This window comes from Gavialis gangeticus, unplaced genomic scaffold (genome assembly GCF_001723915.1).
Source record: "Gavialis gangeticus isolate Ggan-Ray unplaced genomic scaffold, GavGan_comp1, whole genome shotgun sequence".
Taxonomy (NCBI): Eukaryota; Metazoa; Chordata; order Crocodylia; family Gavialidae; genus Gavialis; species Gavialis gangeticus.
In genome coordinates this window covers 22,258,845-22,273,431 of record NW_017728996.1, presented here as the reverse complement: position 1 = coordinate 22,273,431, position 14,587 = coordinate 22,258,845, and the positions used below count along the sequence as shown (strand labels likewise).

Sequence of the window (14,587 nt, the reverse complement as noted above, 5' to 3'; positions counted from 1 at the left end):
AGCCGGGGCCGGGGCCGGGGCCGGGGCCGGGCGCGGACCATGCCCGGGCGCGGCGCGCAGAGCTGAGGGGAGCGGAGCTGCGGGGATGAGCGCCGCGGCGGCCACCAGCGTCTTCGTCCTGTCCCTCACCGCCGTCCCTGTCACCTACCTCTTCAACTGCCTGGCCGCCACCAGCAGGTGAGGACGACGGTGGGAGCCGGGGCTGGGAGGAGGCTGCGAGGGGCTCCCCTCTCCCTGCCCGCGGCGGCTGCACCTCGAGCAAGTCCCCGGGGCGCGGGACCCGTGCGGGAGCCGGCGGCTGGCTCCGACGGGCCGGGCCGGCCACTGGCGAGGGTTGGGCAGCCCTCCCCAGGAGCTCAGCCCGTGCTGAGGCACAAGTGCCTCCTTCCTCGCCTTCCTTTTCCAAGGCTTTGCTCCCTGCCCTAACGCTCAGCAACGGACTCGATTCAGCGCCAATGTTTATTTCCAAGCGACAGCTTTCGGCTGCCTTTCAAACTACCTCGGTGTTGTGGAGATGTCCCCTGGGCAGAGCACCCCGCCGGGGTCTAGGCCTGGAGCTGCACGTCTGTTTTTCAAACAGCTGAAAACCGCGGAGCCTTTACTTAACACCAACTGACTTTAACTCTTTAAGATTCCCTAAGTCTGAATAGTGAGATTCAAGTTGCAGGTTTATGTCCAAGGTGTAAATCCTGCTGTTTAATTTCTTGTCATCCTCCTCAGAGGAGTTAACTGTCTTACTCGCTTTCCTGAGGGGGGGATTCAGACAAATCTAACCAGTGCAGCTTTTGAAACCATATTCTGATGTCTCAAACACTTATCATGTGATTAAACAAACCCTCCTTGTTTGACCTAATTCTCCCCATTTTTGTATATCAGCACAAAAAGATTGGGTTGGTGAATCTCGCCTAAAATGCATTTGGTATAATCTGCCCTGCTGAGGCTGTGGATATCACAGTTACATGTCTACCCGAGCCTAATGGTCCACTGGGCTTGCTTGGTTAAGGCATACAAGGGAGTGATGTTGCTAGCAGCTCCCAGCCTGAATGACAGGTACCCACTTCCAGGCAAGTCAGCAGGCTGGCATGAGCCCAAAACAGGGGTTGCAATTTGCCTTAAGAGGCAGAGCAAGACCCCTGAGCTGCTCAGCCACCATGCCTTGCTGAGGTGTAAGTACCTGGATCAGCAATTCTCAGCCTGGGAGTTGCAGGACCTTTGGGTGTCCTGAGATCCTTGTAAGGGCGCCACAGGGTAGTGCACAGTATTAACACGTAACATATGATTTACAAGATAAAAGCACATGTTTCCAGTAGGAATTCATAGCATCAAAATATTCTGACTTGTTGTGGTCCTTCTGGGTTCCTTCTAAAAGAAGAATTACCCTACTGTTTTTCTGTAGCCAAAACATGAGTGAAAACTACAAGCTGGCATTTTCTGAGGGGTACCTTGAGTCTAACAAGACTGAGAGCCACCGATCTAGATGCTCTTCCCTGCAGAACCTGTCAGCGTTGTTTCCAAAGAGTTTACAACTGAGTCACACAAAGCAATCTGTCCCTCCAAGGCCTGAAAGGATCTCCATAACATTTCAAGCCCCCGCAGTCTGACACCAGAAACTCCATAATACCAGGCACAATAATGCTGCTCCTAATCCAGGCTGACTAATTGTTTCAATTTTGATTTGCAAACATACACTTTCACAGATAGACACTATTCTTTGGAGGTTAGACTAGTTATTCATAATAGTCCCTTCTGGCTTTAAGGTCTATTCATCTGTGACTTTCACCTCTTGTATTTGCCCTTACGTTTTCCGGTACATTTTTGCTAGAGATCGCATTCAGAACTCAGAACTTAGTCTGACAATCTAGCTTTCTGGACCAGTTGTTTATCAGGCTATTTTAGTATATTCTTTTTTTAGACAATCACATGGAACAAGCAAGCACACAATGCTGTGAAACAGTAAAATGAATAAGAATACGGTAGATTCTGCAAGGTCTTCAGATCCTTACTGAAAACATTTAATTGAAGAGCATGCAGTTTTTATTTTGAAAAGTGATTTTGTTTAGAGTGTAATTGCTCAGAGAAACTGCAGAGGTGGGTTTTGGGATCTCTCTCGGTTTTTTCTTTTAATTCACTATTTTAAAAAATGATTACAGTTCCTGGGTGATTGTGGCAGTTGGATCACTGGTTCTGATCTTTGTAGCTGTAGTGGCTCGTATTCTGGTCAAAAGAAAACCACCCAAAGACCCACTGTTTTATGGTATGTATTGGCAATATGGAAGTTAATTTAGAGTGAGTTCATTGTTTAAAAGTTATGTCACATGCAAACATATGTGATAGCTCTTACAATTTGTGTCTAATGATAGTTAAAAAGAAACATTGCAATAACTTTGGGCCCAAACCTGAGACATGGCCTTGTCTTCCAATGGAAACTGAAGAAGGTAAAAAAGCAGAGGTAAAGAATTGGGGGGCATGGGATGAGGGCTGGAAAAGTAGTCCTAATTTTCAGGCTCTGCCCACAAATCAACTCCACTGTTTGAGAGACCAAAACAAGACAGCATGTACAGTGGCCTGTGGAAATGCTTAAGATCTGAATATACGAAACTCAGCTTGTACTGAGCAAGAATGATTTGGGCTTTTGTTAGTTTTGATCTATACTGGGTTCCAGGGGCTTGCCCCCACCCCCCTCCACACACACCGTTCATATTAAGAAGATCTCTACTATCATTAATCTTCATTCTTACATAAACAACATTCATTATAGCAACAGACACCTTAGTCTTCAATATCCCATTGTGATGAACAAAGAAGTTCACACCTCTCAGCTGCTGCTTCAGGCTGTTTGCAGACTCAGGCAAGCACCTCTGCATCAGTAACTTCATTTTCCTTTTGGTTAAAACCATAAAGCATGAAAACATAATTATTTTTTCCAGGAAAGCATAGATTCTGGAACACGCACAGCAATCCAAAGAAAAAATTACTGGCTCCTTGAGTGGCTGCGAGATGCCCTAGTTTAGTCCCTCAAGTTCAGGCCCTTGCCAGACAGAATCCATACCGTATGTACAGTAACCTCCTCTGCATCTCCTTCTCAGCACCAAAGGTAGGAGGTGACCCTGCAAAGTGCTGGGAACCATCAGTTTATACTGTAGATGAGGCGAAAGGGCACATCACACTTCAGGGGAGTCACTCAGCTGCCTGTAGCATAAGTGGGCACATCTACATGTGATGCTATGTTGCCATAATGACCTGTCTAAAAGTGACCAGCAGCTACTTAGCCACAGCAGTACGCTCCTCCATTATAGTGCTCTGCTACGGTGAAGTAGCTGCTAAAAATAATGGTGCACCGTGCATAGGTCATAGTATAGGCAGTTACTTTCAAAAGGAAGTACTAAAGCACAGCACACTAACAATGTCACTGTAGGGCAATGTGTAGATGTGCTCTGTGATGGTTTGCAGTGACCAATAGGGCAGGTCACATTTACTTTTTCTTTTGTGCAATTCCTCCTCTCCTTTTTTCTGAGGAATATCCACTAGAGGTTTACAATCAAAAGTAAATACATCATATGCCGAAGATAGTTTTTAAGACCTACACAGTCCCTGTTGTGTGGATGTAGATCTTCTGCTGAAGTCAATGGGAGCTGTGGCTGTACATATCCTTAAATGATACTCTGTTTATGAATGCCAAAACATCAGCATTTAAAAAAACATCCTACTTAATTAAGATATTTGAATGTAACAAGTTACATGGTATATTAAATCTCTCCTTTACATTTTCCTCACACTAGATAAATCTTTATCTACATCTGCTAGATGTTAATCTCATGGCAGTTGACCATTTTGGACTATAAACTGTGAAGAATATAAACTATAACTTGCAATGTGTAAAAATGTGAATAGACAGAAATTTCTTCTTTTTTATTACTGCAGTTTATGCCGTATTTTCCTTTACCAGTGTAGTGAACCTTATAATAGGACTTGAACAGGATGGAATTATTGATGGATTCATGACCTATTACTTAAAAGAGGTAAATCATCATTCTGCTTATGAACATAAATAAAATATATATTATAGATAACTGGATATTGATAAAAAAATTAATGAAAAAATAAAAAGCTGTTTTAACACTTAACAGGATATCTGGAACAGTATTTTAATGTATTTTACATGCCAGTGGCTTGTTTTGACCAGTCTGTGGGCACATCTTCAGGTGTAATTAATGCAAAGCAATAAACTCTGGAGTGTATTGCTCCCAGGTGTATTGTTTGAATGTGTGCTTGGGAGAAAAACTCTGGAGCAATAAACTCCAGAGTATGTTGCCGCTTGCACGTGTGCTCGGGATTGCAGGACACTGCACTGAGTTGGAGTAGCTCTGGCTGGCAGGGAGTCCCAGGGCTCAGCTTGCCAGCCCAGGGCTTCTCCTTTCAGTTCAACGTGCTGCGGAGGGGCTGGCTGGGGCACGGTGGTGCTTCAGTGTGGGGCTAGCCAGCAGGCAATGTCTGCAAGTGCAGTAATTTACTTTTTACTGCACAGCTAAATTAGTCTACTGAATGGTAAACATCTCATGTAGATGCGCACAGTGAAGGCATCTTTGCTTTATTGAATCACACTTTTCTATTTCATTGCTTATATATAACAAATAATATCACTGTTTTTTAATGTTAGTTTTCTAAAAATAATTTTTTTCCATAATGTAGCTGACCACAGACTTCTGTAATGCTCAATACATTTTTGTACTTTCTTGAATCATTCATGACCACAGACTGCTGTTCCAGCATTCTCACACCAGAGATGGCCAGAGATGCTAGATCCTGGAGGAACAAAGCATAACCAGTTCCCACCAAAAAGCACTCAAAGTCTGCCATACTGTGTTTAAAAGGATGTTTTTTATGAGTTACTTCTTCCATTCATCATTGTTTTTACAACTTATTTGATTTAGGGTGAGCCATATCTGAACACAGCCTATGGCCATGTGATCTGCTATTGGGATGGCTCTGCTCATTACCTGATGTATCTCTTAATGGTGGCAGCTATTGCATGGGAGTAAGTCACTTTGATATTTGTGTACTACTGGTAGTTGTTTAGCTGTTTAGTTGGTTAAATTCTCTATGAAAATTCCATTACTTTCAGTAGACTTAGACCACGACTAGATTTATTCCTTTTCTCAGTTGCACAAAAGGCAGACAATGCATCAAGTTGCGTTCTCTCTGCTTTGCACTGTCATTCAGAGTGGACACATTTTTCAGTTTGGTAAACAGGAGTGTTTTGGTGTTGCATTGTCCCTGATGTGGGGAGAAGAAATAAATCCACCATATCTTTTACCTAGAAATTTCACTGTGCAGAGCATTTGTACAATCTATAGTGGTTGGATTGAAAACAGGAATCGTAACACAAAAAGTGTAGTCAAATTTCACAACATTATCATTTCAAATGACTTTAGGAGTAGAATAATATCTTAGTCAAGATTAAACTGTCACCTTTCTTTCATCTGTGCTGGAGAGCACTGTGTAATTAAAAGAGGCAGTGATAATTCCTTGAGACTCTACGTTGCTTACTGTTGTGCAAATCATTGAGAGAGTTTGACTTTTACATTTGCTAATGCTAGGTGACATAGGAAGCCCACCACACCAGCTGTGCTGAAGACAGTTAATGAAAGAGGAGAGGATGGGGAAGGAAAAATCCTCCAATCCTGCCCATGGTAGAAATAGTTTAAGGATAATAGTTACTTAAAAATGTGAATGTTAGGGGGAAATATGTAAACTATGCTTGAAACAGCCTTCTGATAGCTGAAGTACAAAAAGCAATTTTTTCAGACTTGCACAATAGGTGACTTGTATAAAAACTGCTCATTCAGCTATTGTGCTAGTAAAACCTCATGCAATCCAATATTACTCTTGTATCTTATTTTTTAAACACACATGCATACACAATTCTATCACCTTCTACTATGCACTTATAGTGCAGTTTTAAACATTTGTCTTAGGATGCAACCACTGCAAATCATATAATCATATACTCTTTGAGGACAGGTTTTGATAGTGGTGTGTGTGGATTGTGAATTAAAACTATTTTTTCTGTTGCAGAGAGAGTTACAGAACCATTGGCCTGTACTGGTTGGGATCCATTGTCATGAGTATTATTGTCTTTATGCCTGGAAATATTGTGGGTAAGGAGAGACAATTCATATAACTTTCTTTTGCATGTAGACAATAATTTTGTTTTCAACATCCTATAGTAAGTGTAATAAAAGTTGTGCCCTCTCCAGCTTGGCTGCAAGAAGAATATTGGTGTATTGCTTCTTGACAAACTTGATAAGGCCTTCAGGACTATAAATAGAATGGATAAACACTTATTTTTTTTACTTTGAGAAATGTGGATTTACCATTTCCTGCCTCCAAATAGTTTAATATATTGCAATAGGCAATAAGCTTCTGAGCCAACTTACTGAAATCAATATTTCCTTTTGACTTCAACACGCTTTGGAAACAAACAACTGTCCCTCTTTATTGCTATTAAAACAATTTGTCCACATATTTGCATAATACTCGTTTAGCTGCTTTAAAGTAAAATAGTAGGTGAAGAGCATCCGCAGGCATTTTTATATATGTAGCCTAGAATGCACTCACTTTACAAAGCCAAAACAAAACAAAAAAACCCAACTTTGCATTGCTTGAATTTCATATAATGAATTCATAACTGATGGGGCTTGTGAAGTTATAATTCAAACATTCATGTTATATATTTATTCACATGAAGTGCTTTAAGCTTTTTCTTCCAAAATAAATTATTTCCATCTTGGCAAAAGCTTTAAAGCAGAGATTTTTCAAAGCCATCTAGGAGAACACCCTTAAATTTTAATGTGTCTAGATTATTTAGGCAACTTTGAAAATATTAGCACAGTATTAATAAGTGGAGTGGAACATTATTTGGTGATCAGTCCCATCTCTTCCCTTACACCAGGGGTGTCACCTTCATCTGGTCCCATGGGCTGGATGAGTAGTGTGAAACTAGCATGCAGTGCACATGTTGACCATTCTAGCTGGGCCAGATGGCCTCAGCGGGAAGATGCTTGTATCACAGGTGCTTGGCTACTGCCATGGGAATTAGTTTTGGCCCCAAGCTCATTCCTAAAGTGCTGCTGGCACTCCAGCATTGTGGCTGTCACCCAGGTGCTTGGCTGACAGTATAGGAAGATCCTGCATCCCAGCCAGGGGCAAGGCAAAGTCTGGAGGCTGGATTCTGCCTATGGCTGTATGCCCGACACTGCTGCTTACACACATGCACATAGAGTTCTCCACTGTAAACCTCGAGATAACCCAATCTTCATACAACATGCTATTGTCAGCTGATTTAAAAGGCACAGGCTTTGCTGCTTTACCTCAGCGGAGGTCAGGATCTAGTCTGTGATTTTTGTCCCTCTTTCAAGCACTGTCATTGCCCTGCACTAATAACCAGCATTTAGCAGTCATTCGTCTTTGAGCTCACCCATTCCTGTGGGTTATAGAAAATGGCCTCAGCTGTTGACCTCTTTATTACAAGCACAAAGTCTCAATATTGAAACAACACTTTATGTGGGAGCTCCTGACTGCCTTTCTGTATGACTGTTCCACATGACTTGCATGCTGAGCAACAAGCATTTTAAAATGCTTGTTAATCAACATTATCCTAACTTCGTGGTAGGATGTTCTCCTGGATCTTTTAAAAAATTTTCCTGGAGGGTCTATAAGCTAAACGTTCTTCACGCATCTTATGATTATTTCTTTTAATAGGGAAATATGGAACAAGGGTGTGTCCTGTTTTTTTCTTAAACATACCATATATTTGTCTTCCTATATGGGCTGGGTTCAGAATCTACAGTCAACCTTCAGTGACTCACAACACTCCAGTAAAGGTAATGTTACTGCATTAAGTGTAATCTACTGTATTAGTATGGTTAAGAGCAGACTTGCTCACTTCACCTGCAGTTTTCAGGTTCCATAGAAATAATGGAATACCTTATAATGGTTCACTGTTATGATTATTATAGAAAAATCAAACAAAATTGTGCACATACTGCAAAATCATTCATGCATTACATTAATAAACTTAGTTATTTTCATTGTAGAGTGAAAAAAGCAAAGTGGTTTAGAGTTGAGGAGGGCTGGATCCAGAGGGGGTGCAGTGGAATGACAATACTCACCTTTCTCAACACAGGGCAGGAACAGCAGGCTGGGACTTTAAGTCCCAAAGAAAATAAGCATCTTCCCCTTCCTCCCTTCCTCTGTGTTCAGAGGACAGGAGCTCCCCTTGCCCCTGGTACAGCATGGACAGTAGGGATACTGGCAGTGGCAGGCCAAGGGAGAAGGGAATGGGAGGGGAAGAAAGGATGAATGCTTACCTTCTTTGGGATTTAAAGTCCCCAGCTGCTGCTCCCAGGTTGCAGGCTATTCACCCTATTAGGGAGGAGGGAAGGGAGAAGGCTGGGAGTGGGGGATGCAGCCAACCCTACAGCATCAGTTGCTGCTCCTGCCTCCCCCTTTATGAAATCCTGGATCTACTTCTGGAGTTGTGTAAAGGACTAGGAGAGAGAGTATATGTGTGCTCTGTTTCCAACTACCAGTTATTCTGTGTCTGTCCTTGTGTAAATATTTCTCCCTGTGCCTAAGTTTCTCTATGTGTGAGCCACATGTAGTGATACTTTCTCAGCTTTGCAAAGCACTTTAAGATGCTTAGGGAGAATGAGCTGTAATTGTAAAGACTTTTATGAAGATGACTGCCCTGAGATTTCCTTTGCTTTTCAGAATGTATGTATTGGTATCAGATTTTATAGCAGAGGTATATCGCCCTGTTCAATAGAATGGAAGCAGTTAATTAATAATTAAAAGGCATCCATCTTGCTTTTTAATTATCAAAAATTCAGTTTTACAATTGTACTCATTTGTTGAAATAATATCTGCTCACTAATTGGTTGGACTGTTGCCCTGTGACATAGCTACTGGGCATTAATAGGGTTAGTTGGGCAGTCACAATGTCATAGCTGTTTATGTACAATTGTGCCCAAGCTGGGGGGGAGGGAAATATGTGAAGAATAGAGCAAAGAACAGTTAGCCACTTGTGGCTACTGGCAAGTCAAATTCTTTGCCAAAGCACATTGAAAACCCATTAGTCATTAGAACTAGAGAGTTGTCTGAATAATTAAAGATGGTGTTGCTTGTGGGTTCCTTTTCAGTAATGAGGTTAATAGGAGAGTTTACCTGGAGGACGGGTGAAGGTTTCATTTTGCACTTTGAGCTCCAGAAGCATTGTAAAAATTGCTTCTTATGAACAAAAAAACATGGTTTCTCTTTTACAGAGGCACGGTTGAGCTCTTTCATTTATGAGAAGCTTAATATTAGTAAAGTTTCTATATGTTACATTCAACCATACTTTGCTTTCATAATGTTTTTATTTCAAATGCCTGGAAAGCCAGATTTCTGAACCCCATTTTAATTTCATTTCTTGTTGAAAAATTCTTTTGTTTGAAAAATTGAGCCTTGCAGACTCTTTTCTCTGAATGTCATAGTAAAGACCTTGATGTGACACTAAATATAGATTTTTTTCACTGATATATTAGATTCCTTCCATGAAAGTGCTTTCCCTGTGGGAAGGTAGAACTATATCTAGCTAATTTATGGCTTGTATAAAATGATATCTGAGAGCCCAACATACTTAGGTTTAGGCCCTGAAATCTATACAAAAAACAAATGATAATATTTTAGAATTTCACAGTGCAAAATGAAATGTAACTTCCAGAAAATAACTGTGTATTTTAATACTTATAATTAGTTTTTAAACTAATAGTAAATCCTGAAAGAATTTGGCCCTTTTTCAGGCAATAGTTGCAATCAGCCTTTGTTCAGAGGCAATTAAAAGGGATTTAAGAAACAAATGACATGAAAATGATTAAAGAACATAATATAAATATACATACAAACTTGCATCAAAACATTATTTAAATCAATTTATGGTAATGTTGCATATAAGTCATTTGTTCAAATAGATTTGCTATTAAACCAGTTAAATACATACATTTCCATGATAGAACAGAAGACTGAAAAGAAGCTTCAGTTCTTTTCAAAGGAGAGGTAGGGGCACAGTGGAGGGATGAAGTTATAACTATGTTTTGAATCAAGCTAAACTGTAATACAGTATTTTCCAGGGTTCAGTGGATAGGTTTATAAACATAGTAGGAACTCAGGAAACACAGTTTCAATAGTTTAAATTCAGATAACATTGATGAGATTGAGGATAGATTTGCACCTGAATTCTGGAGGGCCTGGTACCATAGTGTTCATTCTGTTGGCACTGTAGTAGATTATTCTGTGCTTTTTTGGCCTGATCTGCCCCATGGGAGGCACTCAGCATAGTCTCTTGCAGGGAAATGGGAGAAAATTATAAATATGACTGCAGACTTCCTTCTAAGATAAAACAGCAGTGTCAGCAAGATTGGTGAAGAGTTGATTAGTTGTTTTCAGAAGAAGGGAAGCCTGCAGTGGATCAGCTCTGACTTGCCAGTAGAAGATGTTGCATTTAAGTCATTTCAGCATGTATTAACATGACTTTGCTGTATTAAAGAGAGAGACATGGGCAAAATAACTGAACAGCCAATACTTAGTACAATACAAAGAAAATGCTTTCAGAATGTTTTGCCATTTAAGTTCTTGATCTATCTTTCAACTTTCCTTTGAATTTACATTGGTATTGCCTTTGTGTAAATATATCTATGTAGGGTGCATCTAGTCGAGCACAGCTGTGTGCTATGTGGTGCCGCAAACACGTCTGCAGTGCCACATACTGCACAGACAGTTGTTCTCCACAGTGCAAAGGCACGTTGCCTCTGTGTGTGCTGCTCTGTTTTTTTTTTTCTCTGCAGGTTTTTTTTGACCCCTGGGAAAAACAAAAAAACAAAAACTGGAGGAGCGCATGCATGGGTAGTGTGAGCTGTTGAAAAGCAGAGCCAGGCCACCTGGAGCTGCACTGCAGCTGCCAGCCAGGCTCAGACCTGGGAGGCCCCCCCCAGAGCCCCAGGTAAGGCTGCTGGTGCCAGCACAGTGCTGGCCCCAGCCTCCCTACTGCCCCTGGGGTAACTTGCCACATGCCAAAGCATGCAAAGCACAAGAGTTCCCCAGAGACAAGTAGCTGTGGTGCAAAGTGTGCCGCAGCTACTTGTCCCTGGGGAACCAAACCTTCACTGCTATTCTGGACATGGCCATAGAAAACAAAACCCCCAGAAGCTCTCTGTACTCTTCTGGAAAGTGAACAGAAATTCTACTCATTTTCATTATTGGTTTGCTCTCTGAGAGCTCTGTAAATAAAAGGAGAACACTGAGGTTTTGCATAGCATGGTAAATATGTGCAATGATTTAATATTTCCTTTAAGAGAAAAGATGTAATATGTTTAGCATTCATTCATGCCTAGGCAAAGTGGGAATAAAATATGAATTCCACTGATCTTTGTTCTTCTCTTGTAGACCTTACCTGAAAGTTATTTGTAGCTTGATTACTAAAGAAACCCTTTGTTTTTCCTTTTTCTAATATTGAGTTATACATGCTTTTTGCATACAATATTGCAAACTTTTCTACAGCAGGTTTTGATAAAATTAATAGTACAGTCACATAGATCTAGCTCCTCTACTAGAGTTCATAATAGGTCTATTGCCCTAGCATTACAGACAAGCAATAGGGATATCTAAAATATATTTACTGGGGAAAAAATATCTTCTATTATAGCATTTGATAAAATGAATAACCCTGTATATATAAAGTAGCTTTTCCTTTTAAGTAAGCTTTGAGCTAAATCCTGTAATTTTTACTACATGAGTTTTGCCTGCAACTCTGTTCTTTTATTTCTGCAACTTGAACACAAATGATAGTGATTATCACTGAATCCTGTTTCACATAAATTATGACAGTTCTGCCTCAAAATAAAAGGAAGGCTATTTGGTCTTTCTGCTGTGTATATGTATTGATGTTTAGAGTATCAGCCAAAAAGCAAGTGGAAATGGCTAATACATAATTGCAGAACCTTAAAATGAGGTTAGTCTTCTCAGCTAAATGGACCTTGCCTGTGGTATACATGTATTACTGACAACTAGTGCATCCCAGAATTAAAAAAAATAAAAACTAAAAAAATCTCTACAATGCTTATTAAGGATTTGCCAAGTTCTTTAGCCAGTACCAGCTAGAGAGCGCTGTTTTGCTTCTTTCTTATATCTGTCTTTCTTACACGGCCTCCATTACTGCAGTTTCTGAGTACAACTTGCTAGGTGAGGATGATCCCTATTTTAGAGCTTGGGAAAAAAGGAAGGGCACAGACAGAAGTGATAATTTTTGCCCAATCTGGCCACAAGGAACAGTCTATAGCCATGACCAAACACAAGTACATGGCTACAGACAGCTTCAAAAATGGCTGGTTGGACAAAAATCTGATCCTTCATTGCATGAGGGTTCAGATGAAGACGTTTCAGAACAGAGCATCTTCTGTAACTTCTGTCTGTGCTGGAACATAAAAATCAGACTCAGCTCCCCAGTGACATTTACATCCATAACTCCCAAATCAATGGGACTTAAGCACTTGAATTGCTTTGAGGGACTGGACCTAAGTAACTTGTCCAGAGTCACACAGGAAGTCTATGGCAGAATAAGAATTTGAAGCTGGGTCACCCACATCCCATGTTACCAGACCATAATTACCAGACTGTACTCCTTATAGGCTGCTTGGTAAGAATTCTTGTGCAATAAGAAAATCCTCAATAATAGCAGAATAGTTATCACCCAAAAGAATTCTTGCCTCTTGCATTTTCCAGACCATCATAACAACATCACTTCAACACTTATCACATAAACTATTCTATTATGAACCCATTTGACTTGATACAACTTTGTCTTAAATGTAAAATGGACATGGGTAAAACACTCAGTTGAGAAAAGAGAATGGGTGCAAAGAAGCCATTTTATTATCTTTGTGTAAATAACATTGTATTAATTACTATGCAAAGTATTAAAGACTGTCCAAAGCTAGGCCATCCAACATCAAGACTGACATTGCTCGTCATTTAGTTGTCCAGTTACATGAAAGCATGCTTCCTTTCAGCTTCAAAACATATGAGCCAAATTCTGTTCCCAGGGCTTGTCTACATAGAAACACTCAAGAAAGCTAAATACAATCATCTAAGGTTATGACTTTAAAATAGTTTATGTAAAGTTGCCTTAATTCAATGTCATCAACTGAGGAAATTAAGCAAACTTTAATTCTGAGCCAGAATAGCCACACAGGGGTTTAATACAATTTAGTAAATCCACATAAAAATTAATTCAGATTAAATTTTCCCAATTGTCTCTTTGTAGACAGGTCCTTGATTACATCATTATCTATAGAAATGATGCTGCCCATAGAAATCAATTAAGTTACTTTGGCTTTACAAATTTAGAAGGGATTTGGGGCCTTGGGTTCTTTTTATGGCATACTACCATTTTAACCTTTTACAGAGACAGATTTGGAATTAAATAGACTGGACTTTTGTGTCTGCTCTTAAACACATTCTGTATTGTAGGTGGTTCAGGAAGTCCAGAAGAAAGGACTACTAAAAAGACCAATAGACCTAATGTTGGCTATATACCTCATCCTAGCAACTTGGTTTTGCATATTTAGGGGCATGGTAAGTTTAATGATCCCTTGTCTTTACATTTTATTTAAAACTCTTTTTAATCTCCATTTCCTTTTCAAAGATTTTGTGTAGGAAACTGTTTATAGTGTATGCAAACCAGGGACTTGATTATCTTCCTTTTAAGTCAATGAAACTATACTCACAGCCTTAAAAGGAGTTGGGCTGGGCCCTAAAAGAATGAAGGGTACAATATCCGTGGCATTACTATAGTTAGCGTTGCTTTGCTTCCCCATTTTGCCCTGTGTGAAGCTTGTTTCCTGTAAGCAAATAGCTACGTTAGCTCCAAGAGCAACAAACAGAACGAGGGTAGGGTAGCACCTTAGAGACTTACTGGTTCAGAGAGGTATAAGCTTTTGTAGGCAACAGCTTACTTTGTCAGATGCTATGACAAAGCAGTACTATGACTTCAGGCTAACACGACTAGCTACCTCTCTCTGCTCATAAAGAGCAGAGTAATAATATCCCAAGCGTGAATTGGAATGACTTGAAAAGCACATCATACATTGTTTTTTGCCCATCTAGTGTTAAATATTTTCATGGACAATAGTATTGATGCACACAGGCTAAATTAGATCTGTATTCATGTGTTTCTAAACATAGATACTCAACCCACATAGAAAAAAACCCCACCTAGCTTGCATAGTGAGGGAGAGGCAAATCCTTTTATCAGAGGAAAACTGTTGGGTTTATCCCAAGATTCAAGACATAGTAAACATCTCACCCTTACTTAGGAAGCCTGTGCTCCTTTAATTTTATATACAGCTTCAGAGCCCATTTGATAGCTTTTAAATTTCAGAGGGAATTGCACAAAATTTAAACTCCTGACTTAGCCAGGGGGTAGACCTTATAGATTCATAGATTCATAGATTAGGGGTTGGAAGGGACCTAGTAGATCTTCTAGCCCGACCCC

The 14,587-nt window shown here is 40.2% G+C and overlaps 1 protein-coding gene and 1 long non-coding RNA gene across 3 annotated transcripts in view; one reads left to right on the top strand and one right to left on the bottom strand.

The window, feature by feature from the left end:
• The first annotated feature begins 50 nt into the window (after window positions 1–50).
• Window positions 51–14,587, top strand: part of TM6SF1 (transmembrane 6 superfamily member 1) — a 30,183-nt gene continuing 15,646 nt past the window's right edge. For both annotated transcript variants that reach the window (XM_019504124.1, XM_019504125.1), the window contains exons 1-7: window positions 51–177; window positions 2,151–2,254; window positions 3,922–4,019; window positions 4,932–5,035; window positions 6,076–6,158; window positions 7,762–7,883; window positions 13,564–13,668. In XM_019504124.1, the coding sequence (XP_019359669.1) occupies window positions 86–177; window positions 2,151–2,254; window positions 3,922–4,019; window positions 4,932–5,035; window positions 6,076–6,158; window positions 7,762–7,883; window positions 13,564–13,668 (708 nt within the window). In that variant the 5' untranslated portion in view covers window positions 51–85. The remainder of the gene's footprint in view (window positions 178–2,150; window positions 2,255–3,921; window positions 4,020–4,931; window positions 5,036–6,075; window positions 6,159–7,761; window positions 7,884–13,563; window positions 13,669–14,587) is intronic.
• The window catches only part of LOC109288556, a 6,618-nt gene continuing 1,976 nt past the window's right edge, over window positions 9,946–14,587 (bottom strand). Inside the window, exon 2 of the long non-coding RNA XR_002095185.1 lies at window positions 9,946–10,574. This is a non-coding gene — a long non-coding RNA (uncharacterized LOC109288556). The remainder of the gene's footprint in view (window positions 10,575–14,587) is intronic.